Source organism: Peromyscus leucopus, chromosome 4 (assembly GCF_004664715.2).
Source record: "Peromyscus leucopus breed LL Stock chromosome 4, UCI_PerLeu_2.1, whole genome shotgun sequence".
Lineage (NCBI taxonomy): Eukaryota > Metazoa > Chordata > Mammalia > Rodentia > Cricetidae > Peromyscus > Peromyscus leucopus.
In genome coordinates this window covers 147,292,782-147,320,650 of record NC_051066.1, presented here as the reverse complement: position 1 = coordinate 147,320,650, position 27,869 = coordinate 147,292,782, and the positions used below count along the sequence as shown (strand labels likewise).

At 43.5% G+C, this 27,869-nt stretch overlaps 1 protein-coding gene across 1 annotated transcript; it reads right to left on the bottom strand.

Annotated features, from left to right (window-relative positions):
- Positions 1-805: 805 nt before the first annotated feature.
- On the bottom strand, positions 806-23,143 carry Ywhab (tyrosine 3-monooxygenase/tryptophan 5-monooxygenase activation protein beta). The gene is made up of 6 exons (XM_028868438.2): positions 22,966-23,143; positions 7,609-7,910; positions 5,402-5,525; positions 4,094-4,257; positions 3,257-3,352; positions 806-2,770 (listed from the first exon to the last, which is right to left on the bottom strand). The coding sequence occupies exons 2-6, from the start codon at positions 7,906-7,908 to the stop codon at positions 2,714-2,716; spliced, it is 741 nt and encodes a 246-aa protein (XP_028724271.1). The 5' UTR covers positions 7,909-7,910; positions 22,966-23,143; the 3' UTR covers positions 806-2,713.
- Between the last annotated feature and the right edge of the window lie 4,726 nt (positions 23,144-27,869).

Genomic DNA, 27,869 nt, shown 5'->3' with positions numbered 1-27,869 from the left:
CCTGACGTCTTATTACCTACAGCACAGACCGTGCAACCGCCGCCGCCTGCTTACATCCTGACCCACAAATGCTTTCAAGGATTGTAAAAGCACTTTGTCCACCAGCTGCTTGGGGGACATCTCTTACCTGGCAGACCCTACTACAGAAGAAAATTGCCACCTGGGGGTTTCTCTGACACTTGGCTCAGTTGTATGCCTCAGCACCTATAGCTGGGGGCCACTAACTGGCCCCTCCTAGACTCGCCTTTGGTTCTGCTGCACGGCACATCGCAGGGCTGTTTCCTAGGGAGATACAGACCCATCTACTCACTACAGACAGGGAACATGCTAAGAGACTAAAGGACCCATCCAAGTCCAGTTTGGCAAACGAGTTACGTTTTACTGGGGAACTGACGGAAGGAGCAGGGGCAGGTCCACAAGCAGCTGTACCACTGGCAGCCCCCCCCCCCACGCCACTTCAGAACAGCTGTGTCACCAGCAGGGCTGCCATCTGTGCCCCCCCCACCCCCCCACCCCCCGCCAGCCAGAGTGCTTATGTAATCTTGTGAAATATGCCCCACCCCTCCAAAAGAAAACAAAAACAAAAAAAGGCCCATTTTGGTGAGGGCCTTGCAGGGTGATCACAGCTGCTCTGGTTCAAGATGGCGGCAAGGACCACGTCCAACTCGACAGAAACAGCCGTAGTCTTCCTGCTGGCTCCAAAGGGTTACATAAAGCTACTTTTTAAAAGAAAAAGCTCCAAACAGGTGTGATCAGAATAGTCCTGAGAGTGACAGATAGTGTGATACATCAATCCACAGGCAACTAACTGATAAAACGTTTTATTTCACTTTTGAGTTTTTACATTTTCCTGATTCCTCCGGGTAAGGTGAAACTAGAATGCTTAAAGACACACACGAGTCTAGCACATCAGTAAGCAGGCTTTCTTTCTCTTTTTGCTGTACTATTTTCACAACCACAGCTGTGCCTGCTCGGTAAATACAACACCACAGAAGCAAACGATAGGCAGAATACTGGTAAGGAAAAACAAAGCAAAGAGCTACCAGATATACAGACAGGCTTGGGTCCACACTCACTACTGCGTTGTCAAGCGCCAAGTATTAACTGCACATTTTTGTTTAGCTAGAAAGAAGGGATTTTTTTTGTTTGTTTTTTTGTTTTTAGTTTTTTTTTGTTTTTTTTTTTTGTTTTTTTGCTTTTTGGTTTGAAATCAGTGCATGAATTCTTTTCTCACTTCAGCAGATGGACAAACAGATGGATTCTACAGCTCCATGGAATGTCAAGGTAGAGGGGTGATAGATACTGTGAGACTGGCAGGCCTGGCTGTTGTTGGAGCGCTCTACTGTAGTGTCCATGCAACTTCCCTGTGGTAGAGGGTCTTGTTTCGGCATGTCTGAGAACTAAGCTGGATGGGTACACTGGGAGGGTCCGGTGACAGGTACTAACAAGCATTATCAGGGCTGATTGCACTAGGGAGAAATCATGGCTACTTAAGGGACTTCTTTTGATTCGAGTCATGGAATGAAGAACAACTGTGCCGAGAGCTGCAGGAAGACGGGGTGACGGTGCTGGCAGGCCACCTTTCCCAGCACCCTGAAGCAAGGCTTGCTCCCCAGTGTGCTCAATGCCTCGCCCCTGTCCATACAGTAACAACAAATAAAGGCTTCCAAAAGAAAACACCCAAGGAAGCAGAAAGCTGTAAATTTACAGAGGAGAAAACCAAAGTCAGCAGCCAGAAGGACAGGATGGAAAGAATGTTAAATCTCAAAGTTCCCACCCTCCAAGCTAGGAAGACCCCCAGACTAGGAGTGCTCCTCAGGCAAGAGACCATCTCCACAGATGGGTCCACACTCACTACTGCGTTGTGAGTCCACAGGACAGTATCCTTCAAGGAATTACCCAGCAAACTAGTATGGCCATTCCTAAGATAGACTGCTCTCTCTTTTTCTCTCCTTTAGCTAGGGGGTAACAGAAATAGATCTCTGTTTTCACAAGTTGCTAATCAGGAACACACTGCTGTAGTAACGGGGTTTAGTCACACATGTGGTATGAGCACGGGACCTTTTGTGTGGTGTCATAGATCAATTATCAGCCAAAGAGTTTCACTTTCAGGTTTTGAGTTTCCTCAGAAGACACTGAAGATATTTGTGGTCATGAACTTTTGAGTGGCAACAGCCCATATTGATCAAGCGTCAATAAGCCATCAACCGTAGGCAGAATTACCGTGAGTCACCAAACTCAGGGTGCCAATGGTAAGCATCTCACCCTAAGTCCCGTCATCATAACAGAATCTCTAGAACTTTCTGTACAACTTTACAACAGAATTGTATTTTCAGTGACTATTTTGATATCAGATTAAACTTTCCAAAAAGTTATACATAATTCAGGTCTATTTTTCCTACCAGTAAGAGCTCTGCTAAATTACAAAACCCCATAATCACAGTGTTCAGTTTGTAAAAATTAAACATACAGTAATCCTTGTCAATGTTGATCAAAAATCAAGACTTCAGAAATGCCGTGGCATTTAAGGGACCAGTCTGAGTTTTAGATACAAATACCAGCTGTTTATCCCAGGGACCATTTTTGCTAGGCTTAGGCTGTGAAAAATCGAAAGTCAACATTCGATTTTTTTGTTTTTGTTTATCGCACAAAGGGATATAATGTGGAGGATACAGAGTGACACCAAAGAGATCACAAAGCATGACGACAGACATTAGTTTTCTCCCTCTCCAGCATCTCCTTCATCTCCCTGGTTTTCTGATGTCCAGAGCTGCAAGAGAAAAGGAAATAGAAAGCTGTAAAAAGAGATCATTAAAATTGTTTCCCTAAGAGGTGGGCCTAGTATATTTACCTCAACCACTCAATTTTCTTTTTCATTTTATCTTACATGTATGGATGTTTGGCCTGCGTGTATGTCTGTACATCATTACATGCCTATTGCTCTAGGGAGTCAAAAGAGGGCACCACATCCCCTAGAACTGGAGTACAGGTGGTTGTGAGCTGCTGAGTGAGTGCTGGGAACCTGGGTCCTCTGGAAGAACAGGCTGAGAACCACTGAGTCCTGTTTCCAGGTCTCTTCACTCAACTATTCAAAACTCCTTATTACTACCATAGACAATGATGACTACAAAGGCATAAAGGTAGCAGTACAATACAGGTTAACTTAGCAATGAAAACTGTACTGTGAGTTAACAAATCCCTCTTAAATCCTGGATAATAGTGGATTAAGTAGGTAAACAGCCTCCAGGGTACTTACAGTGAGGTTGTCCCTGAGCAGCTGCATGATCAGGGTGCTGTCTTTGTAAGACTCTTCATTCAGCGTATCCAATTCAGCAATTGCTTCATCAAATGCCTAAAACAAAGAGCTATTAGCAAAGATCTGGACATTCTCTGCATTAGCTCTACCCTTCCTGCAGGTAGGAGGATGGGAACTACCCTGCTCTCCTCTCACATGTCTGCCAGCTGTTTCCAATGTTTGACATGTACAAAGCACCAACCAGCAATGTCCAATCTCCACTAACAAACACTAACTGTTACTGTTAGCACATTTAGTCTATAAACTCACTCAAATTTTTGATTGCCAAAGCGGTTTCTGTTTTTGTTTAAACTAAAAAGGTCTGTACACAAAGGTCAAAGGGGAGAACAGCAAAGCTCCCCTCACTAAGCTTGATTTGTCTCTGGGGTTCAAGTTGTAGAATTCGCTGCAGGCACCCTTTCCAAATTCAAGTTTCAAATAACCGTGTGCATAGGAGAAAGCTCCCCAAAGACGACAGGAAGTAATACAGCACAAACAAAATGGCATCTCATTTCTTTCAGGATGACCTCTCTTGGCACAAAGATGACAATGCCCAATGCTCAAAGCTTGTTGAGAACCACCACTTTTACCTTAAAGGTTCTACCAATGATCCCAACAGTAATCAAACAAAGTAAAACAAAAGCCATCATGTATTCAGATGAAAGCACCAAGTAATAGCTTTGTATTTATTTCCTAAAATCCCACCCCCTAGAAAATGTTTAAATGTCCAAGACAGCGAGGACTGTCATAAATAGAAGGAAATTCTTGGAAATAGCAAAAGGGTCTTTCTTTCCTTACCGTTTTGGCCAGGCTGCAGGCCTTTTCAGGAGAGTTTAGAATCTCATAGTAAAAGACTGAGAAATTCAGCGCCAGGCCAAGTCGGATCGGGTGTGTAGGCTGCATTTCTTTCTTACTAATTTCAAATGCTTCTTGGTAAGCCTGCTGAGAGTTCGACACAGTGGCTAGAAAGAAGATAAAACATCAGCTTCTTGCACAGGCTGCCTCCCCATGTGATGATCTTTACTATCAAGCTACTTCAATAAAGAAGCTAAAGTAAATGAACTATCAAAACAAAGGTCTGTGTCTTCAACATTCAACCTAAACACTGTTCAATGTTATGCTAAGTACTACATTAAATGCTTTGGAAGAAAACAGACAATTATGAGGAAGTCTATTAAAGCATCCGAGAAATATAGACACGGCCTCTCATAAGACTGAGTATGGAAAATATGTTCTAGTGAAAAGATAACGGGGTTTACAGTCAGCATAAACAAGCTCAAATTTTCAACTTAACTCATCCAGTAGGAGGCCTAAGTAAAAAGTCCACACATGAACTCTGGTTTCTTTCAGTGGAAAAACTGGAGACCCACACCCAGATTCAAAGTGCTAAGAGAATAGCGCAACCCTAACTACTTGGCACATGGCAACGAGTGAAGCAGCCACAATCACATCACAGTAGGCCATGTGTTGAAGAAATGCATCCCTATGGTGGTCCACACAGCGGTCTCATCTGTGGATGCCGGGAACTAGACAGTACGGAAACCTATCATCTATGCTCAAGGTAACTCACACAGGAGATTAACAGGACAGTTCCATCAATATGCTGTAATGTAAGTTTGCACTCTGGAAATCAGTAAATTACTTGAACACAAGCAGTGCATATTAGAACAGTCAATCAAGTAACCAATATGGCAACTAGGTAAGTAATAGGTGGCTAGCATATACAGGGTTACTCAGAAAAATTTATGACTCATCTATCTTTGAAATTTTCCATTTAGATTTCAAACTACATTTGTAGCAACTAAAACTGGGTAAAGAAAGTCACGGCCAAGGTGAACCACCATATTTTACAGTTTTACTATACAGAGAACCATCAATTCCCAGTTAAGAGTTCACCACATATATTACATACTAAACTTCTAATACCATTCCTATCTGTCCACTAGATAGAGATTTGCTAACTCCGGGACCCCATGCGTGACAATTCTGTGGTCCTGAAACTCTAATTACTGTGATCTTAGTATCTATAGTAAACAAAGTCAAAATGGATTTCATTATGAAATACTAGTCCTCCTACTGACTGTATTTTTTTAAAACATTACTTACTTTGTTTATTGTCTCCAGATGCAACCTCAGAAAGATACCTAAAATAGTCTCCTTTCATTTTCAAGTAGAACACCTTGCTTTCTGGCTGCGTAGCATTAGGAATGAGATATTTGTCCAACAGCTCCTAAAAAGTGATTTACATTAAGAATTTTGAATTGCTTCTGAGATGTTCAAATTACATTTGAGATTCAAGATAGATACTACTACTACTACTGATTTTTCTGAAGACTAAAAACAACAAAAAATCCTACACAAACAGAAAAACCCAACCAATTTTCATCCAAGCTGCTAAATACTGTTTAGCCAAGTCCTAAGAGTAGACACCTGTATTCTTCATTTACAAGTCACTCTGACCACTGTAAGGGCTGGTTATAATTCAGCCACCACAGTGGAATGCGATGTCAAAAAGATGGCAGAGAACCACACCGCTAACACAACTCTAAATGGAATCTCACTTTAATATTAAAATAAGTGTGGGTGCATGCACACAAAAACACAGGGAAAGCCTTGGAGAATTCTATTAACAATGTTTCTCTGGATGAGAAGTGACATTAGAAGAGACTTTTACTTCGTAACTCTTCTGTTTGTCTCTTAAAAACAAACAAAACCCCCATTTAAACTTGTAATTCTGTAATTGTGAGTGTGTGTGGATCTTTCCATTCTGGGCAGAAAAAAAAGCAGTAATAGAACAAAACAGCCAAGAACTAAGTTTAAAATTAATCTAACCTGGGAAGAAAACCTTCTGACGCTTACTGTCTGTTTTCACACGACCCTGGAGAGACTTAGAACCCCAAGCCTCAGATTCCTTGGCTGTACAGTGGGGAGGGGGAAGGGGACCGGCATGGCCACCTTCTAAGGCAGTTATAAGGACAAGCGAGGTAACGTACATCTAGTGCTTAACACGTTGCTTGACACGTAGTAAGCACTCAGAGTCTAGTACTATTATTAATAACAAATTCCTTTAAACATTTATGCTTACAACAAAAGTAGTTCTGAAGGAGTCCAAGCTTCGTATACAGAGCAATATTTTCGAAGAGTTGTTTTAGAATGTGGCATCCTGAAAAACTGGTTAAGAGGCAGTAAGTACCATGCTCTTCTTCACATTCTTTCAGATGCTCTTAAAAGCTGGTCTACATGTCAGGAATTATGGAACTCTCTTGCCTTTGGATAGCATGCCATGCTCCATCTGAGTACCAGATGTACCTAACATTCAGGAATTAGTGCACCATTAACAAACCCCCAAACAACCGACAGGCAACAAGTGTAGCCATGAAACTCTTATCTAATAAAGAGAGGCTCAAAGCAAAGCTCAGCTATCAAGGATTTCATTAATCAATGCCGGAGTGTGCAAGAGGCAGTAGTTGTTTTCAAGTATTGTGCAGAGAGAGGGATGGGACTCCTGTGGGCTGGAGTGAGCAGTGCTGCCTGATAGCTGACAAGCTTTACACTGGTTTTCAAAAGATGTCAAGGGAAGTCATCTGGAGAGACAGACAGTAGGGTAGGAAGGAGATCAACAAGTGTTAACCTCCTCTCCCTTTACAGCAGCCCTCAGAGTTCATTTTTACCCAATGTCACACACAAAATAAAAGTTCCCAGTGGGCTCCAGATATGAGGGAAAGAATATAACCATAAGGTGTTCTAGGATAGGCCACCAACCCTCCCATCTAACCCCAAATGTAGTTACAAGGACCCCACCTGACTGTAGCGTCCGTAACACACAGGAGAAGCCCAGACCACCTCTGATTTGGCTTTGGACCGTACACTGCAACTGACAGATGTACCTAACCTACATCAGATTTCTACACTTTGTGAAGGCATGACCAAGGAGAGGCTGAAAGGCCTTTACACCTCTTCCTGTCCAGAGACGATCACTACCGAGACCACTAGAACAGCCCACTAGTGACCAAATCTTTCTAATTATCCCCTCCATCTGGCCTTAATTTCTAAAGACAAATGGAGGAATGTTGATGAAATGTTCCTGTTTGTTGCAGGTCTTTTTGAGAGGAAAAGGAAGACATCCCAAAAGAGATGCACTGATCATGAAAGGGTGCTGAAAATCACATCACATTCTTTAGATCAAGTTATAAACGGGTTTCAGCTCTTTGTGTAGTGGAACACCTCCACTCTCTCCTAAGCTGCTGGAGAGTGTATCTGGACCGCTCGTTAAGCCTAGAGATGGATGTGAAAAGCAGAAGCGCTGCCCTCACCAGCACGTCATTGCAGATGTCCTGCAGCTCAGCCTCTATCTTCTCCCGGTACTCTTTGCCCATCTGCTGTTTCTTCTCATTCCGCTCTGTCTTCTGTTCGATGCTGGAGATGACACGCCAGGAAGAACGGCGGGCACCTACCACATTCTTGTAGGCAACAGAGAGTAGATTCCTCTCTTCATTGGAGAGTTCGTGTCCCTGTTCTGTTACGGCCTTCATAGCTGCAGCCATATCATCATAGCGCTCAGCTTGCTCAGCAAGTTTGGCTTTCTGTACCAGCTCACTTTTGTCCATGGTCATTCCTAGAATAGCCAGAGCACAGAGGAAGCACTGTCAGCAATGACACTCTCACGAGCACAGCCCCCAATGCCATCAAGAATGTGGACCGTGGACCTACAAAGTCAGGACTGGGCTGAGGCCGTGAAATTATTTTGGTCAATTGTTACCAACTATCCTACATGATAGGAATATTCCCAGTAACCCTTCTACCTTCTTAGAAAACACAAAGATTAAGAGAAAGAAAACGATGTGTCCAGAACACCACAGCAAGTGGAACACAGTGGGGAGTCAAGGCTTTCTGGCTTGTCTGTCCCTCCTAGAGCTGGTTTATTCCATTATCCTAGATTCCTCCCCAATACACAGAAACTGCTTTAAAACGACTTGCTTTTAAACACCTGTTTATGTGTGCGTGCACATGGGAGAGGGCACACATGGGTGTGTGTGGGGAAGGGAGGACAACGTCAGAGCTGGTTCTCTCCCTGCACCATGTGGGTTTCAGGGATTGAACTTGGGTCGTCAAGTTTGGCAGCAATCTCCTTTTCCTGCTAGGCCATCTTGACAGCTCCTGCCCCAGAGCTTGTTTTTTATTTTTAAGTTTATGCTACATATATGTTCTTTACCTTTTTAACTTTTAAAAAGTAACCTTAGTTTGGAGTTGGAGATATGGCTCAGAGGTTAAGAGCACTGCCTGCCATTCCAAAGGACCTGCATTTAATTTGCAACATCTACATGGCAGTTCAAAACTGCCTGGAACTCCAGTTCCAAGGGATCTGACCACCCCCACCCCACTTTTGGCCTCTTAAGGACACTAGGCATGCAATGTGGTACACAGACATACATACAGACACAACACCCATACACCTTTTTTTAAAAGCAACCTTAGCTCAACACCCAGCAATACAGAAGCCCCTTCTCACTGTCCAGTTCCCAGCATCCCACAGCAGCTACGAGTCAAACAGCAAGCACTTTAGCCAGATGAAATGTCAGCAGAGACGACAGTTCTCCCTGCCCTCTTCTTTTACAGCAGTTACCTAAAAGTCCATGTATTCCAGTATGTCCAGTCCTCAGATGGTGACGTTCTACAGTCCAAGTTCCTGCATGACTCTGCCACACTGGACATGCAGTACGAAAAAGAAACTTTTGGGAGTGGAGAGATGGCTCATCAGTTAAGAGCACTGGTTGCTCTTCCAGATGACTTACTTGGGTTTAATTCTCAACAATCACATGGAATACAATGCCCTCTTTTGGCCTCTGTGAGTAACAGACACACACACACGCTGGACAGACACACATGCAGGCATACATACATACCTATATACATAAAAATAAATAAATCCGAAATAAAATGGAGCCTTTCTGGTTTGGGATTATTTCAAGATTCTCTGACATTGTCACAGTTTTTCAAGATTAAAAACCATCATGTTACCTTAGACCAAGTGTTATGTCTTTAAAAAGAAAATTGATACTCATTTATCCATCAGCTTCTAAAACTTTCAATACAAAGAAACAAGAAAACACATTAACTAAAGGTCCTAATGCCTGCTGCTTATGTAACTCTAGACTAATATAACATGGATTTTGGAGCAGCTAGGCCAATTTCAACAGGAAATGGGCTACACACCATCTAGTAGTTTGGAGGAAGGCACAGAAGAGAAAATGAAACAGTTCCTCTTTCTCCATCTACACTAACGCTACCCACCACCTGTAGCTACCCCCTGTCTGTCTGTCTGTCTGTGATAGCAGGCCATCCTCAGAGATCTCCACTGAAGACACTTCCTGATTAAGTTTTCACAGTCCCACAGCAGAGACAATGACAGCAAACCCCTCTTCTCACAACACGTCCTTCTGTCAAAACAGCTGTCTTCTTCATGCACATCTGCTTTTCCACCTCAACTCACTGGGCCGCAGTTCTCCTTCACATGGCCCCCACATCGACCTTCCCAAGAAGCTCCAATAGTCACTGGCCAGTAGAAAATGTGACTAGTACCACCTTTTGAAACCATGATATTTTAAATATTTAAAAATGTTAGTTTCTCTTGTCTTTTGGTATCTAGCTTTTTAAAGCTGGCTGGGTTTGAACTCAGGGCAGGCCACATGTATGTTACACTCCAGCACTGCACACCACCCCCAGACTGTCTTTTTTTGTTTGTTTTTGAGACAAGGTTTCTCTGTATAGCTCTGGCTGTCCTGGAACTCACTCTGTAGACCATGCTAGCCTCTAACTCAAGAGATCTGCCTGACTCTGCTGAGATTAAAAGTGTATGCCCTCACTGCCCAGCTTTTTTTTTGGAGCTGAGGACCGAACCCAGGGCCTTGCGCAAGCGCTCTACCACTGAGCTAAATCCCCAACCACTGCTATTTTTTTTTAAGTTTGTAATGAACTTATCAAAATTTATTTTATTAAATTTAGCTGATATTCTGTTTCTAACAAGAAAATATTTCTGGCAAGAATTCTGTCTGGCCCTGCTGGTTAATGTGTGTCTTCAGTACTGAAATCATTTGCAGATGCTCCCAAGTTCCTTCCCACACTGAGCTTCTTCAGAGAGAAGCTCCCAGTCCTGCACAACTGGCACCAGTGAACAGCTCCTAGATGAGGAGCTCCTGAAATGAAACCACCCTACCAATTTGGCAGCATCCTCTCCTTCCTCAATACAATAACCCAACGTTCTTGTTCCTTAAAAGCACACTCTCTCACTCTATAGATTGCTAAACTACAGCTTCAGTCACACCTTCGCCTTAACTCAATAATCTTAAGGTCTTCCCCTTTGGGCTAGTCCATCACTTGAGTCTAAACCCTCGCTGGCTTGCTTTCAGAAGTCCTTCAGAACGTGGCCTGGGAGGTTTTCTGATTCACTGATCTTCAATAGGTACCGCTTCTCAGATACACATTCCCATATACCCTGTAAGCACCTTGCTCAGGTATGAGGTCTCTTCATCTAGACTGCTCCTGCCTATGCAAACTCTAGCCAACTGTCTAGGGCTACACAGCCCATGCTGGTCTATGATACAGGACTCTCAATACACATGAACCTGCTATACAGTCTAAGGCTTCTTTATGCTGCTCTACATTAGATAGTGAAAGCTATACCACTTAGTTTCCCAAATAATTCTTTTCAAAGGAAGGACTCACATGTAATCCTAAACTGCTCAAGTAAGCATTGTTAAGTTTTTGAACACACATGACTAGGAGAACAAAGAACACACAGAAAGGCAACAGCATTATGTGTCAAAACACACTCTGCCACTACACTAAAAAGGATCCTGTCAAACTCAAGTCTTAAAGTTTACAAGTGCAGACAACAGAATCTCCCTCAGCAGAGTTGCTTACACCAGGAACAGGGCATTAAAGAACAATAGATGAAATCTTTCTTAGAAATACATACTGCACAAACAATCTGAAGATCATTAATTCCCTCCGAGTGTCTAGATACCATTTTTTAAACCCAAAGCGTGAGCTTTTTAAAACTTTAAAAAAATATATACAATTTCAAAAAACATTAGGGGTGTTAGTGCAGTGGAGGAACACCTATTTTGTATGTGCAAGGCCTTGGGTTCAATCCCCAGTTTCAAAACAATAAACAAAAGACCAGGAAGGAGGAAGTGAGTCTGTACTGATCTTTGCACAGGAAGTAGTTATATGTTAACATGACACTCATTCTCTCAGTGAGTTCAAAATGGGACATACATGCTAACTATGACATTTTAACAATTGCCAATCAGGCTTTTCTGGAATTAGTAGGCAGTGGTAGCTTATCAGAAGGGCATGCATTTCTTCTGAGACTTTGAATGAGGGTCACAGGCTTGCTTTATTTGCTTTCTACTGGGCAGATGACTCCTCAGAGGCCATAGTCTAGACTGGCAGTGAAGGCACTGACATGTATGAGTTCCCAGAGCACCCACTTGGTAATGGTGGCTGTCAATCTGTCTGTTCTAGGCTACTGGAAGCCTCAAGTCACAGTACTGGCAGGCATTTGCTAATAAATGTAACCAACGCTTAGTGACTACTGGGAACAATTCAAACATCCAACAGTAGAGAGCTGGTTCGTAGAGAAGAGTCAGGACAGTACAGACTGCAGGATCCTCAAAAGGAAGCTGCACAGGAAAGATAGTTAAGATGTACAGGCTGTGCATAAGGGGTACATAGTACTTTCCTAAAATGTTCCTAAAGAGTGTATAAGCATGATTAGAAAAGTCAACACAAAATGACTAAGGGTAGCCAGGCAGTGGTCCCAGCACTTGGAAGGCAGAGGCAGGCAGAGTTTGAGGCCAGCCTGGTATACAATGAAAGCTCCAGGACAGCCAGAGCTGTTACGCAGAGAAACCCTGTCTCAAAACAACAAAAGAAAAAAAGGGGGGGGGGGCTAAGGGTAGTAACCTCAGTGTTATCTCTAGGTGGTAAATTTTTATAATACTTATTTTTAAAATTTACTTTTCTTTTTTTTTTGGAGACAGAGTCTCGCTATGTAGTCCAGGCTGGTCTGGAACTCACAATGTCTTAGCCTCATAAGTGCTCAAATTATAGATGTGTGTCAATATACCTGACTATCTCCTACTTTTAAAATAATTTTATCCCATATCTCAGTCACAACACAGACAGCCCAGATGAGGCACTGTGTTTATGGGTGGGTTTACTTTCTACACACTCATCCTAAGACCACAGCCTGGGATAACTATGAGGAACAGACTATTTTGTCTTATAATAAAGATCTTTTAAAAAATAAAGCCGGGTGGTGGTGGCGCACGCCTTTAATCCCAGCACTCAGGAGGCAGAGGCAGGCGGATCTCTGTGAGTTCGAGGCCAGCCTGGGCTACCAAGTGAGTTCCAGGAAAGGCACAAAGCTACACAGAGAAACCCTGTCTCGAAAAACCAAAAAATAAAAAAAATAAATAAAAAATAAGCTACCATGCGTGGTGGTGGTAAAGCAGATGGTTTAGTGCACTTCCTGCTCTTTCAGAGGACCCAGGTTTGGTTACCCCTATCCAGTGGCTTACAACTGCCTTCAACTTCAGCTCCAGGGGATTAGACACTGTCTTCTGACTTCTGCAGGCAAGCCCCCACCTCCCTAATTTTCTCTGAGGAAGAAGCAGTACTGGGGAATCCACCAGAGACTTGGCACACTGGCTAAGTCATTATCTGCAGCCCTCGTTGGTGTTTTGAGACAGGCTCTCACCAATAACCCCAAGGTAGCCTGGAACTCTAGCTACATCCTCCTGCCCATCTCCCCAGTGCTGGGATCACAAGAAAACTTCAAAATACAATCCTAAAAGTGACTACAAATGAAGAGCTAACTCAGCTAACCAATGCTGTAAGAATATATGACAGCCAATCTCACTCCTGTAGCTAATGCTTTGCCTAAGGGACATTTTCTGGTTAGATGTCATTCAAAATTTAGAAGTCATTTCAGAGTGGCCAAGCAAACAGAAGATCACTATCACTCACCTCTATCTTCTTTTAAAAAGTTATTCCAAAGAAAAGTTGAAAATGATAACTTCGGCTTTTAGAAGCATTAACTATATTTTTAAGAAATAGAACACTTTCGATTATAAAATAAGCGTGAGTGTAATAACTTGTTAAACATTTAAAATGTGAGCTTGGTCGTGATGGCACACAACTTTAATCCCAGCACTTGGGAGGGAGAGGCAGGTGGATCTCTGTGAGTTTGAGACCAGCATGGTCTACAGAGTGAGTTTCAGGCTAGCCAGGACTGTTTTTATAGAGAAACCCGTCTCAAAAAAACAAAACAACAAAAAAATTTAAAGTGTGGATTCCATTATCTACATGTCAAGAATCAACTGACTTTATAGAAAACATGGTGCCCTACATAGAACCAATAGGAAGCTATACAAAGCAATTAAATGATTTCCCCCACATTATAATACCTGTTTCTGCAGTGTTAAAAGCAGACATTAACAGCAGCCAAATAAGATAATACACACCAATGCTTAGACAGCACTCAGAGTAAAGGCTCATGGACAAGTAATTCTGACTCTTCAGGTACTTCACAAAAACAAAATGCCTACAGTCCAGTGTTGAAACAACTGCAAAAATGATCAGTATGTCCAAGAATTCTTTGGATTATTCCTCAGAGGAGCTGAAAAGAACTACCAGCAGAGTGCCCCCACACTCAAGCTAAAACTGTGATAGAAACACAAGAAAAAGGCAGCACATCTGAATCTCCTGGGAAAAGCAACCAACTACACCAAGAGGGAAGAGGCTAAAGGCATGTGTGTTCTGGAACTGGAGTGAGCACTCAGAAGTTAAAAGCACATACTGCTCTAACAAGGAATCAGTCTGACCCCCAGAATTCATTTCTGGAGCTCACAACTGCCTGTCACTCCAACTCCAGGGGACTGGATGCCTCTGGTGTTCTTCGGGTGTGTGGGAAGACAAACATTAAAAAAAAAAAATCTTTTTTTTTTTAAAGGTAGGTGTTCTAGCTCCTTTTATGAGATGGTAGGAGAAGAATAAGGCGCTATAGTGGTAGAAAAATAAATCCAAGCTCAGAGGTGTGAATGGGTGGGGGCTGACCACACTCACTAATACACCAGATAGAGCATCCCCAGCATCATAAAGCAGATCACAGCTGAGGAAAGAAAGTATGCTAAGCTACCTACCTTGGGAGGGAATGAGAAGTCAGGGGATCAGTTGGTTGGTGGGTGTTATCCTGAACAAGTGAAGCACTCCTGGCTCTCAAAGGAAACTACGCACTGAAAACACCTACTCTAAAAATGTCTGTGTGCCATTCCACACAGAAAATGTAGTCTTGTAAAACTAATTTCATTCAAACATGTGCAGATCCTTTGTTGGAAACATCAATGATCAAGTGGCTTGAAATTCATTGTGTTGGGCATATTACATTTTGGGTGCCCAAAGGATAATAACAGTCTGGATTCCTAACTCAAGCTTAGAGCCCACTGTAAGTACCAATAAAAGTGTTTACAGTAAACTCTCGAGAGTCATATTCTAGAAATAAGCATAAGTAATTAACATGTGCTGTTCTTTTTAAACTCTTTAAAGAGAACAAGGTAGATTTAAGAGAAATGAGGTGCATATTGAGTGTCCCTTCCTCATTGACTGTTAACTTTTGTGTGGAATGCAGTCAGTGCTGTTGATTTGAGTGCTTACAGAGACTCCTGAACAGCATCACAAACTAAATGTATTCCTTTTAAATGATTGGGTGTGTTTAAGGTAGTATGGCTATAGATGATTTATACATTTAAAATTATTTTGGCAACAGGAAATACTTTTTATTATCTCTTGATTCCTAAAGATAACATCAGAAACATCGATATTGAGTTTAAAATAGAGCTTCAGTACCTGGAGCAGTAATTTACTTTGAATTATCACCTTGTTTGCTTCCATGTACTTTCAAATCTAGTTAAATGGAGGTGGGGTATTTTTCAACAGTTAAAATTAATAAATGGCTACCATAGACTGAAGTTTCTGAGTTCTCATTAAGTGTAAGTCAACTGCTTGACCACAGTGCCAAGTTCTACAGTATCATACTAGGGTCTCCTAATAAGGAGATCCCCTCCCCATTGGGGGTGTTATTTACTGGATCAGAGATGACTTGACCAGTGGCTACACCCGCGAAACGAATACCCCTGCCCCAACAGCTGCTCACTGCCAAAAGCTCCTCAGCCAGAGGTGGGGCCTCACTTGCCCTTCCCCCATCTGTGCTAGACCATTAGCAGGCCCCATCTTGTGCAGCTGGTAGGAGTCATGTGTGAACACCCACACTGTGGCCAGAAGACTTCATTTCACCACACTTCTTCCCAGTGTTCCCTGGGCTTGGGGGGTGGGGAGGATGTCCCAGTCGGGCAGTAGTCACTTCTTTCAACACTTTGACCAGTTGTAAGTCTTCGTTAACCGCTGTCCATGGCAAATGTGTCTCTGACCAAGGGTGAGGTGAATACTAATCCATCGGTGTAAGCATAGAGATTTAGAAGGTGCTCTGACATATTGTCTGTTTGGTAAAGCAGTAGTAGGAGCTTCCCTCCAGGGTCCGGAACCTCCCTTGAGCGGTGGGTTTCTGACCAGGTTTACAGTCCCCGCATGATTTTCTTCCTGCGGAATTCATGCCCGCCAGTCTAATTGGAAAGTGGCCTTACTCTAACTGTTGCAGTTTCTGTGGCTGTGATAATACCTGACAAAGAGCACCAGAGGAGGAAAGGGGTTATTCCTTTAAATTCTCTCCCCCATTCCTTTTAAACCTTTCCGCCCACAGCAGTCCCCTCCTCTTTTCATGTCACCCCTTCCTCCCTGAAGGTCACGTTCCCTCCCACTCTCATGGCCCTTTCTAGCTTTCTGACCCCTACAGACACTTAAACACACAGATCCAAACTCCAGAGTGGGGGTCTGGGCCTGGGTTACCTCACTTAGGATATTTTCCATGAATTTTGTTATTTTATTTTTTTCACAGCACAGTAAAATTCACATATATATATATATATTAGATGGTACCTAGACTGAATGTTTCCTAGGTTTTGTAAATACAGCAGCAGTGACTATGGATATGCAGGTGTCTCTGTGGGAAGATAAATTGGTGAACTGTATTGAGTGGCTTCATTATAATGGCAGGACAAATCTTTGAAATCCGTTCATAGGGTCAGTCAATTGGGCTGCCTTTATAAATCAGAATTAGCATATGTCTTTGGATTGGTCACTTAAAGCCAGCAGATCGATTTATTGTGGTGCATGTTATTTATTCACACTTTGACATACCACTTAACACCGGTGGTTTTTGCTTTTAGTTTGCTTGTTTTTTTGAGACAGGGTTTCAACACTGGTAGTTTTTCAGTTAAGTATTGGTTCTTTGTTGGGCAAAATTCGTAATGATACTTGAAAATTGATGTGAAAGATGTGGGTCTGGGAAGGCTTGTAATGCCAACACTGAGGAATAGGAGGCAGGAGAATCCGGAGTTCAATTCAAGGTCATTCTCATAGCTTCATGGGAAGTTTGAGGCTAGCCTAGGCTACATGAGATCTTCTCAAACAACAACAAAATTCCACAACTGCTATGGAAGAAGGAAGAGATTTTGGTTTTTCTTCACAATTCAGTGTTTGCCGGACATAGAGTTATTTTATTTTAGAGTTTACTCTTAAACATTTTTATTGGTACCTACAGTGGTACCTAACAGCTTGAGTTAGGAATCCAGACTGTTATTATCCTTTGGATACCCAAAATGTAATATGCCCAACACAATGAATTTCAAGCCACTTGATCATTGATGAATTTTAAAAAAGCGAACAAGCTGTTATTTCCTATGTGGACAGAAGCAGATAGGTCACATCTGACCTAGAAAATACAGTCAGTCAGTCAGTCAGTCAGTCAGTCAGTCAGTCAGTCTCTCTCTCTCTCCTCTCTCTCTCTCCTCTCTCTCCCTCTCTCTCTCTCTCTCTCTCTCTCTCTCTCTCTCTCTCTCTCTCTCTCTCTGTGTGTGTGTGTGTGTGTGTAGTCTAGCTTTTCTTTTTGTTTTTTTGAGACAGGGTTTCTCTGTGTAGTTTTGGTGCCTGTCCTGGATCTCGCTCTGTAGCCCAGGCTGGCTCTGTGAGTGCTGGGGTTGGTTAAAGTGGGGTTGGTTAAAGGCATGCACCACCACCACCACCACCACCACCACCACCACCACCACCACCACCATCACCACCACCCCACCCCCAGCTTAGACTACTTTTTTTAGTTGCTGTTGGTCTCACTCTATAATGTAAGTTGGCCAGGAACTCACTATGCAGCCTAGCCTGGCCTCAAATTCTAGGCAATTCTCCTGCCTCAGCCTCTTAAATGCTGGGGTTACCAGGTGTGAGCCACCACATCCAGCTGGACTTTTCAAAGCACTACCTTAGCTCAAATCAAGACACAGCATCGGGCTTTTTAATTACTATTTTTTCAGCTACCAATCATACTTAAGAAATTCAAACTGGGGGCTGGAGAGATAGTTCAGTGGTTAAGAGCACTGGCTGCTCTTCCAGAGGACCCAGGTTCAATTCCCAGCACCCACATGGCAGCTCACAACTGTCTGTAATTCCAGTTCCAGGGGATTCAACACCCTCACACAGATATGCAGGCAAAACACCAATGCATATAAAAATTTAAAAAAGAAACATTAAAAAAAAGAGAGAGATTCAAACTGGATTCCAACAAGTCCCTAAAATATTTTCAAACCACACTCCATACAAAATGATCAGGTACCCATACAAAACCCAGAACAGCTAAAAGGCTAAGTAATAACACTTCTCATTTATGGTCTGCTGAAAAGGACAAAGCACTCAGGAATTGGTATCAATCCATACAACACTAGATACCTATGAGATAGGTGGCACCATCTCCTTTGACATGTAAAGAGTAACTTACTGAGGGCCACACAGCTGGCTATCCATGGCAGAGCTGGATCTACCTCAATATTGTGTGCAGAGATCACAGGTCAACTTTCTGAGTGTCAATCCTCAGGAGCTCTCCTTGGGGGTTATTTTGTTTTTTTGTATTTGAGACAGATCTCTCTCAAAGACCAGTCACAGAGCCCCAGGCATTCTCCTGTGTCCACACTCCAGAACTGGGATTATATATGCACAAAACATCTGGCTTTTCCATGAGGGTGCTGAGGACCAAACACAGATCCTTATGCACGGCATAGTAAGCATTTTACCAAAGTAGCTATCTCCTGAGCCCATAACATTAATTTCAAAAGTTGTTGACATTTATTTCTTTTGTGTGCACATGGAAGTCAGAAGACAACTGAGGGAGTTGGTTCTCTCCTTCACCGTGTGGGCATCAGGGATCGAACCTAGGTTATCAGGTTTGGTGGTAAGCACCTTTACCAGCTAGGCCATTTCACCAGCCCCTCTACATTAATTCTAAAGATAATGTTTTCTCAACGTAGCAACCTTTTTAAAGATAAGCTGTTAACTGTGTTGAAGAATCATGTAAGGTTATTACAGTAGTTATAGTACACTCTGAAAACCCATTAAACTATCAAACGAGCTTTAATGTAAGGCTCTCCCCAGGAAGAGAGAGTAACAGACCAGGCTCATAGCTACTTTAATTTGGCTTTTCATCTATTTGTCAAGGCCATTCAGAAATAACTCCTCTAGCTGAGTCTTTTAAGGAAAACAATGAAATAAACAACCAGAACAGGAAAACTTACATAATCAAGAACTGGCCAGAACTTGAAGGGAAAAAGTTTACCTACAATCTGCCAGAACAGCTTGTTTTTGTGAGGCCATCACTCACTTTCATCTCATTACAAGAATCAGAAACATGTAACTGCCTCTCAGAAAGCAACCTTGTAAGTCGCTTTTAGCAAACACATCACGGAACAGAAAAGTACTTCAAATCCATATCTCTTCCTTTAGCATAATCCTTAGGAAAATCCCAAGTCTACCTCCAACTGTTTCTCACTATGAAATGTAGATCTACTGGAGCCCTTTTCATGCAGTGAAGACAGGTCTAACATTAAAGAGTCATTATGTAACGATATTCTCCTGGCCCCTAGCTAGTGCAAATTCTCACTTTCTTTCTTTCTTTTTTTCTTTTTTTTTTTTTTTTTTTTTTTGAGGCAGAGTCTTGCTTTGTAGCTCTGGCTATCTTGAAACTCACTATGTAGACCCAAACCAGACTGTCCTCTAACTCACACGGGTCAGCCTCCCAAGTGCTGAGATTACCATGAAGTTCTGGTTTCTAGGGTTCCTCACTGACACAACTGCTTTTGCCTGATGCCATCCATAGAGTAGGGAGCACAATTCCTACAGGACACAGTAACTTAGCTTCTCTCTACTTACAGAGGGAGATCTTCCCTTTTCCTTCTCCCAGACAAAATACAAACCTAAAATACTACAAAGTGTATGAGAAGTAACAATAAAAGATGGTTACAGTTACAAGCTAAAAAAACAGAACCTAGGGTGGCTTTCTGCGGAGTACCTGATGAATGTCCTCCCTGGTATAAAGGAGTACTGAAAAACTGGACTTTACAGCAGCTTTCAGCTGACATATACCAGCAATATCACCTTATGAAAGAACAGCATCATATACGCCTTTAAGAACAGATGAAATGCTAGATAAAACACATAATAGGATGTATGTACAAAAAAGTAAGGTGGTCATAGAATACATATGTTGTTCTACAAGTCAAATCTATCATTACCCAGAGTCAAAGACATGGGTGTGACTCATGATTTCAGCACTTAATTCTGTGCTACGTATATGTGTATCCTTGGAAAATTTTAATTTCTGCACCTCAGTTTCCTCATCTATACAATAAGGCCAACAGTACTTACCTTTCATTGGCTGAAGACTAAATAATTAGCGCTTGAAGTGTTTACAAGGAAGCCTGGCACATACAAAGTGCTACAAGTGGTGACTAGTGTGACCGTAGACTATTTACCGGCGGATACCTCAGTAGCTAATGATTAAGTCACAATGGGTAGATTCTGTATGTGCCTATGCTATAGGCACGATGCTCTACCTAAATGTGGACACGTACAGTCAAAAACACGGGTTATAAATTTACAAGTTCAGTTATGCTATGCACTATACCCTGACTACACATAACATGTACCCTGTGTGCTGGATTTCTCAATGGGCTAGAAGAAAAGGCTTTATTTTTTACTACAAAGAAATCATGTCTGGCCGGGTGGTGGCGGCGAATGACTTTAATCCCAGCATTTGGGAGGTGGATCTCTGTGAGTTCCAGGCTAATCTACAGATTTGAGTTCCAGGACAGCCAGGGCTGTTACACAGAGAAACCCTGGCTTGAAAAATCAACCAACCAACCAACTAACCAACCAACCAAACAAACAAATAAATAAAAAGAAATCATGTCTAAGATGATAGGCTATTTAAACATTACACAATATATACATATTCAAACATCATGGTATATGTCCATTCATATTCAATTTTTTTTAAATTAATTTTATTTGTATTAAGAAAATCTACAACCCAGAAGCTTATTTTAATTCAGCCTGCCACCACACATCAAAAGCTGTATTAGCAGCGTGGCACAGAGGTGCACACCTATAATCCTGGCACCTAAGAGGCCGAGGAAGACCAAAGCAGTGAGCGTAGGGAAGAGGGGCACCATTATCATATGTAAAGTTATAGAATGTATCGTTTTAATAGCAGTGGACAAAACAAGACTGTGTCTTATCAGAAAGATGAAAGATGAACTCAACCACTAAGATACAACAAAACCAAAGGCTTAGACTTAACAACTTACAGTTTACAAAGGTCTCAGATAGCAGTGGAGATAGGGAAGCTAAGCACCAGAGATGAATTAACTTCTGAGGATCACCGTTAGAAAACAGTACAAGGAAAGAACCAAATCAAATTTACCTAACGTCAACTTCAGTGCTGTTTTTGGATCCACGGCCAAGTGGGAAAAATGCACTTTTTGCAGCAGCCCAAATCTCTGGAGACTCTGCCTAGGGAACAAGCATCAAGGGAATGTGCTCGGCCTGGTTTCACACAGGCTGCCTCCCTGAGCCATACAGCTCCAAGTCTAAAATGGCTTCAACATAAGACAAGCACTGCATGATGGGAAATGTACAGAAGATAACAGGGTAAGAGCCATACTCCAGGGACTGACAGTCCATAAATAAAGCCACAGATGAAAGAGGCTATTCAATCTGAAAGTAGGTGTGTGGTTTAGGCCAAGTCACCTCATTTCTCATAAAGATTTCATCTGTAAGATGGGTGAATGGTTTCTTATCTTGTTTGAAGGCAGAGGCTAGGAAAATAATTTAGCAACTGGTACTGGATTTTCAGTCTTCCATTTCTAAGGTCATGCTTAAAATTCTGACTTGGGTGGGAAAGGGAAAAAAAACCAATATTCTCCAGCTGTATGCTGCTAAGGATATTGAGCTCACACACACACACACACACACACACACACACACACACACACACACACGCCTCGGGCAACCCTAAAAAATGAGGTTCGCTGGATGGAGGCAGTCAAGAAGAAACCCACCAAGAACCAAATATTTGTATAAATTCCCAGTAGCTAAATGTAAAGCACTCAGTAACCACACGTTCAGTCCTATAAACTGTATGTATGCATGGTTTCACAGAAACACCTGAGACACAGTGAGAAATGTAATTTTCATATTCTCCTAAGTGTTGCACCTTTCGGCATTGGCTCTCGTGATATTACAGACTCATAACATCCTGCAGATTCCACCTCCCACATCAGACAAGTGAAATCAAGAGTCGAATGCTATCTCACCAGAGAGAATGTACTGAAGGCAAGGACAAGACTTATTCTTACAGAGAGGTTAGCAAATTCTCATCAACGCTGCCACCTTTGGAATCCTCCCTGCACGCAAGTTCTCCATTTGCAATAGACCCAGATGCGCTCATCTTGGAAAGAAAAAGGGTCTACATTCCGCCCACTCGATCCCCACCAACAGACTTCAAACAGTGTTTTTTTTTTTTTTTTTTTTAAAAAGTGTATGGAGGAATTTGGGGCGCAGACACACGAGATTGTGGCAGTAAATGACGACAAATATCTTGAGAAGCCTCAATTCTCAGCCTGATCTTCCCCCACCCCACTGGGAATCCGGTTCGAGTCAGTAAAACGATTCCGACAAATCCATTTCTTGATTCAAACCTGAACCCTGCTGTCAGAGAATCTCGGGTCCAGCAGGGTTTCCCACACCAGCGATGATGAAACAGCTTTACTGCAAAGTGGGAGAGGGATTCGCCCCAGCTGTCGCCAAGGTTAAACCCTTACTCATCCAGGGGAGTGCAGCAGGGGCGTCGCGGTTCGGGGAACTCGCTCGCCTTCCCCTACATTTCAATTTTTGAAAGCCACAAAGGAGCGAGGCTGACAGGCCCAGAGGGATGGCTCCCGGCCCGAGGGGAGTAGGCAGGGGCGGCGCCGAGCAGAGGAGGTGCCGAGAGGAGTCCGCGGCCCAGCCGTACCCAGCCGCACCCCGTAGGGCCCGCCGAGGGAGAAGCCCGGTGCTTCCCGCGGTGGCACAGGCCCGGCCGGAAGCGGGGAGGGGCGGTGGCGGGACGGGCCGCGGCCGCCGCCCGAGAAGGGGCTTCGCGCTGGGGCCCCTGGGAGCCGCGCTGCACTCACCGTGGAGGACGGTAGGGAGCAAAGGCGCTTCCGGGAAGCTCGGAGGGCGGCGACTACGTCTCTCCCAGGCCCACTCCTGAGGCGGTGGTGGCGGCAGCGGCGGCGGCGACCGTAGCTGCAGTGGCGGCGGCAGCAGCTACCGGGCTCTGGAATCAGCGGCGGCGGCGGCGGCGACAGCAGCGGTGGTGGCGGCAGCTGCACTTCCGCTCCGGCCACCACTTCCGCTCTAGCAGGTCCCGCCCCACCCTGAGTCGGCTCCTGATTGGGTGAGAGAGGCACGGGGTTGCCCCGTCCTCCCGAGAAGGGCGGTGATAGCCAGAAGGAGGGGAAGTCACGGACGGCCTAGAGGGAGCGGCCGTGGGGGGGCGTAGGGCCTGGGTGGGAGCGCAGAGGGGGAGGACGCAGGGAAAGGAAGTGGGGTGGGGGAGCAGGAAGAAGAGAGGGCGGAGCTGAGGTGACCGCCCCAGGGCTGGGATGTGTGAGAACAGGGCGGGCTCCAGGAGGGAAGGTTCAGAAGCTTGGAGCGTTCTCGGTCCAGGTTCGGGTCGCATGTTCCCACCCCACCCTGAAAATAATCCTCACGGGATCCGAGGCCCTAGCAGTCCTATTAGCTGTGCGCTAAGGGAATTCTTGTAACCAAAGGAGGACAGAAAGGGCTCAGCCCTACATTTTCAGTTAATTCATATTTCAGTCCTAAAAGGTACACACTGTTCCTTTCCTAGACTGAGGAAGCTACATGAAGTGTCAGGAACAGAACACCCTCAAGGTCTTTAAAACAAAAACAACCTGTGTGCACCCGTTCTTCGTTGAGATTCCCTGGTCCCCAAGTATCATTTATAGGAAAGCCTCAAAGACAGAACTCCAGGCTTCCCTGATGGTTCTCACCAGTACCTGAAATTTATTATTACTCCACTTAAGCCTGTTGACCCTTAAACCTAGCCCTTCAAAAATACCTCTGTCACCACTCCTTCACTTTACACAAATGCTGTGTGGCAGCTTTCTGAGTGCTGGAGAATACAGCCAGAGACGAGACAGACGGTCGTCCTGCTGTCTTGAAGCTTACAGTCTCTAGGAGAAAGAACAAATAGACCCTTTTCATTTCTCCCTTACTTAACTTAATGATAGACTTCTAATACTTGACTCTGAGCCCTGCCTCCACTAAGTGATCTTTTTTCAATGCCACTGTAAGTGTGACAATCAGAGCTCTCCAGAAGCTGTCCTTCCTGATCGTCAGCACCCCAATTCATTTATGTAACTCCCTATTCTTCCAATATACAGTTCCAGTATTTATAAACAGTTTGAGATAGTTGCTGTCTTAGGGTTTCTATTGTTTTGAAGAAACACCATGACCAAAGTAACCTGGGGGGAAAGGGTTTATTTGGCTTATACTTCCAAATCACTGTTCATCACCACAGGAAGTCAGGACAGGAACTCAGACAAGGAAGGGATATGAAGGCAGGAACTGATGCAGAGGTCATGGAGGGGTGCTGCTACTGGCTGGCTCAGCCTGCTTTCTTACAGAACCTAGGACCATCAGTCCAGAGATGGTACCACCCACAATGGGTTGGGCCCTCCCATCAATCACTAAGAAAATGCACTATAGGCTTGCTTGCAGTCTCATCTAATGGAGGCATTTTCCCAGTTGAGGCTCCCTTCTTTCAGATGACTCTAGATTGTGTCAAGTTGACATAATACTATACAGTACATTTGCTGGCATTTTTCCTTTGCGCTCGCACGCGCGTGCGTGTGCGTGTGCGTGTGCGTGTGCGTGTGTGTGTGTGTGTGCGCGTGCAGGCCTGAGTTTGGTGTCAGAAATCATCCTCCATCATTTTCTACCTTTTTCATTGAGGCAAGGTTTTTCTATCAAACCCAGAACTCACCAATAAGGGCATTCTCCCAGACCAGTTGTTTCTAGGAATCTCCAGCCTCTGCATTCCAAGGTGGGAATTAGAGGTGAGAGGTCATGTCCCACCTGGTATTTATGTGTTGTTTGGGATGCAGAATCCAGTCTTCACACTCATGTGGCAAGTGCTGTAAGCACTAAGCCACCTCTCCAGCAGATGTTGCCCTTTTTGTCTCATATAACCCTCCATCTTAAGGGTGACCTTGAATTTCTGATCCTCCTGTCTCCAGATCCTGAATGGTGGGATTACAGGGGTGTGCCACAATACTAGTTTATAGGGTTCTGAGGATCAAAGCCAAGACATCATTCAGGATAGGCAAGGTCCCTACCAACTATATTCCCAGTCTAGTTGCCAACTTAAAAAAAAATCAGATTTTTATGGACAGAAAATTGCATCTCTGCCTTGTCTGGCAATGCTGTCCATATTTCTGTATGGCAGCTGAGACCACAGAGTCTTTACTTTAGATTGGGTATGTATGCACAAACTTTCCAGGGTGTGAGAGCCCTCTCTCAGTCTGTGGGCCGTTTTTCCTGACATCATCTGTTGTACAGACATTTGTTCTTAAGGCTCAGACTGAATCACATGTCCTGAACCAAACACAGCAACTTTTAACTTGAACAAGATTAAGAGTGTGTTGTGTAATCTTAAAAAAAAATGGATTTTAATCAAAACCACAGAACTAGAATACTGGAGGAGTTTCTTAATACCACAAGTACTCCATGGGGATTTGTCTTTGGTAGACCAAAGACCAGTCACTAATCCAGAGTTTGTTCAGATTGCAGTAGCTTTAATGTGACAGCGCTGTCTTATGCCCCCATCTTGAAAGTGGCCTAATGGGTTAGAGGCTTATAATGATTACACCACAGGTTACATCATCCGTACATGGAGTGAACAGAAATGCTCTTTGTCGGGCCTCCCCTGGTGCCTGCTAACGGGTTGCATGGATTCAATCCTTTCACCATCTCTGCATTCTAGGCCAGGGGTCAGCAAGCCACAGCTAGCAACTGACAGATTCAAAGGTTAAATATGATGTGTATTCCAGTTTGCTCCTCTCGTGCTGGGATAAAACACCATGACCGAAACAACTTGGGGAGGGAAGGGTTTCCCAGGCTTACACATCCACCTTATAGTCCATTGTTGAAGGAAGCCAAGGCAGAAACCTGGAGGGAGACACCTGAAGCAGACTCCATGGAGGAATACTGCTTACTGGCTTCCTTTCCGTGGCTGGTTCAGCCGTGAACCACCTGCCCAGGGGTGGCACTGCCCACAGTGAGCTGGATTCTTCCACATCAATCATTAATCAAGAAAATGCCCCCTAGACATGCCCACAGGGAAAATATGATGCAGGTGACCCCTCAGTTGAGGTTCTGTCATCCTAGGCGACTCTAGTGTGTGTCAAGTTGACAGAAACTAAGCGGCACAGTGTGGTACAGGACTAAGCAAATGGACTAAGATTATGTGGACTTGGGAGGACATATAAGCATCTTGTGAAGAGAGAAGGGAAAGTATGTAATTCCAGTATCTCCCTATTCCTAATGTACCTTCTTCATGTTGATACATTTGTGACATTTGGTGAGCCAGTATTGATACATTATCTTTAACTGGCACCTAGAGTTTTGTATCCAGTTACATTCTTTGTATTTTAGAGTCCCATAGAGCTTGAAAAGCAGGACAGGCAATGTATCTCCAACTATTTTCCAAAAAATTTACTGCCCTAACAATCCCTGTGCCTTGTTCATCCTCCCCTACTCCATACCCCCAAATTTGGGCAACTACTGACATTTTACACTCTTCATAGTTTTGCCTTTTCTAGAGAGAGTTGGTTCATGCAGTAGGTAGCATTTTCTGACTGGCATCTTTCATGAAGTGATACGGTTTAAAATTTCTTGGTGTCTTTTTATAGCTTGATAGCTCATTTCTTTTTAATCATTGAATAATAATCCCTTGTATAATTATACTACATATTGTTTATCATTTAACCCATTCTTTTTTTTTAAGACAAGGCCTCTCGCCCTATAGCCCTATCTGTTCCCTTGCCTCAGTCTTCTAAATGATGGGACTACAGGTGTGAAACATCACACTTAGCTCCCATAACTCATGTCTTCAAAATTGACTTGTGTCTTCCATAAAGATTTGTTGAAATTGAGATCTTAGATACCTGAAAATATCACCATATTTGGGAATTATATCTCTTTGAAGATATAATCAAATTATGAGGGGGTCATTAGAGTGGGTTCCTAATTCACTAGGACAGGTCTCTGTAAAAGGAACATGTCGTGTGGAGACAGAAGCACACAAAGAGAGCACTGTGTGACAGAGAGGCAGGGAGTAGACTGGTTACAAGACAAAGAGCACCAAGGAGCAGCAGCAACAGTAGAACCTAGAAAGGCCTGGGAGGAGTCTGCCCAGAGTCAGAGAGAGATACGGCCCTGTAGATCCCTTATTTCCGACTTGTAGACTGAGTTGTGAGCTAATGCATGTCTGTGTATCAAAGCTACTTCATTGATAGCACTGTGTTGTAGAGCCCTGGGGACTAATAGAAGCACTGAGGGAGCTCTTGATCAGCCTTTGACGATTACGACTAACGCCGCTGTGGGCGCTTACGTGAAGTTTTATGTGGATATTGGTTTTCAGCTCAGCTAAGTAAATATGTAGGAGCAAGAGTATTAGGCTGTGTATTAAAACTGTGTCTAGCCAGGCAGCAGTGGCACACACCTTTAATCCTAGCACTTGGAGGCAGAGGCAGGTGGATCTCTATGAGTTCAAGGCTAGCCTAGTCTACAGAGCTAGTTCCAGGACAGCCAGAGCTACACAGAGAAACCTTGTCTTGAAGAAAAAAAAAAGCCCCCCCAAAACAAAACAAAAAAAAACCCCACAAAACAACAACAACAAAAAAACCCTGTGTCTAATGTGTGGGGGCACAATCGAATGTGTATGCATACATGAATACATTCAGGTTGCAGGTGGACATTGGGTGTCTTCCTTTTCCTAAATTTAAAA

Bases quoted from the DNA above. Each gene is read 5' to 3' on its own strand.
- Ywhab (XM_028868438.2), bottom strand. From the start codon at position 7,908: ATGACCATGGACAAAAGTGAGCTGGTACAGAAAGCCAAACTTGCTGAG. The intron at 5,526-7,608 runs GTGAGGGCAGCG...ATCACTTTTTAG, and splicing joins ACATCTGCAATGACGTGCTG to GAGCTGTTGGACAAATATCT. The intron at 4,258-5,401 runs GTAAGTAATGTT...TCTTCTTTCTAG, and splicing joins ATCTGGAGACAATAAACAAA to CCACTGTGTCGAACTCTCAG.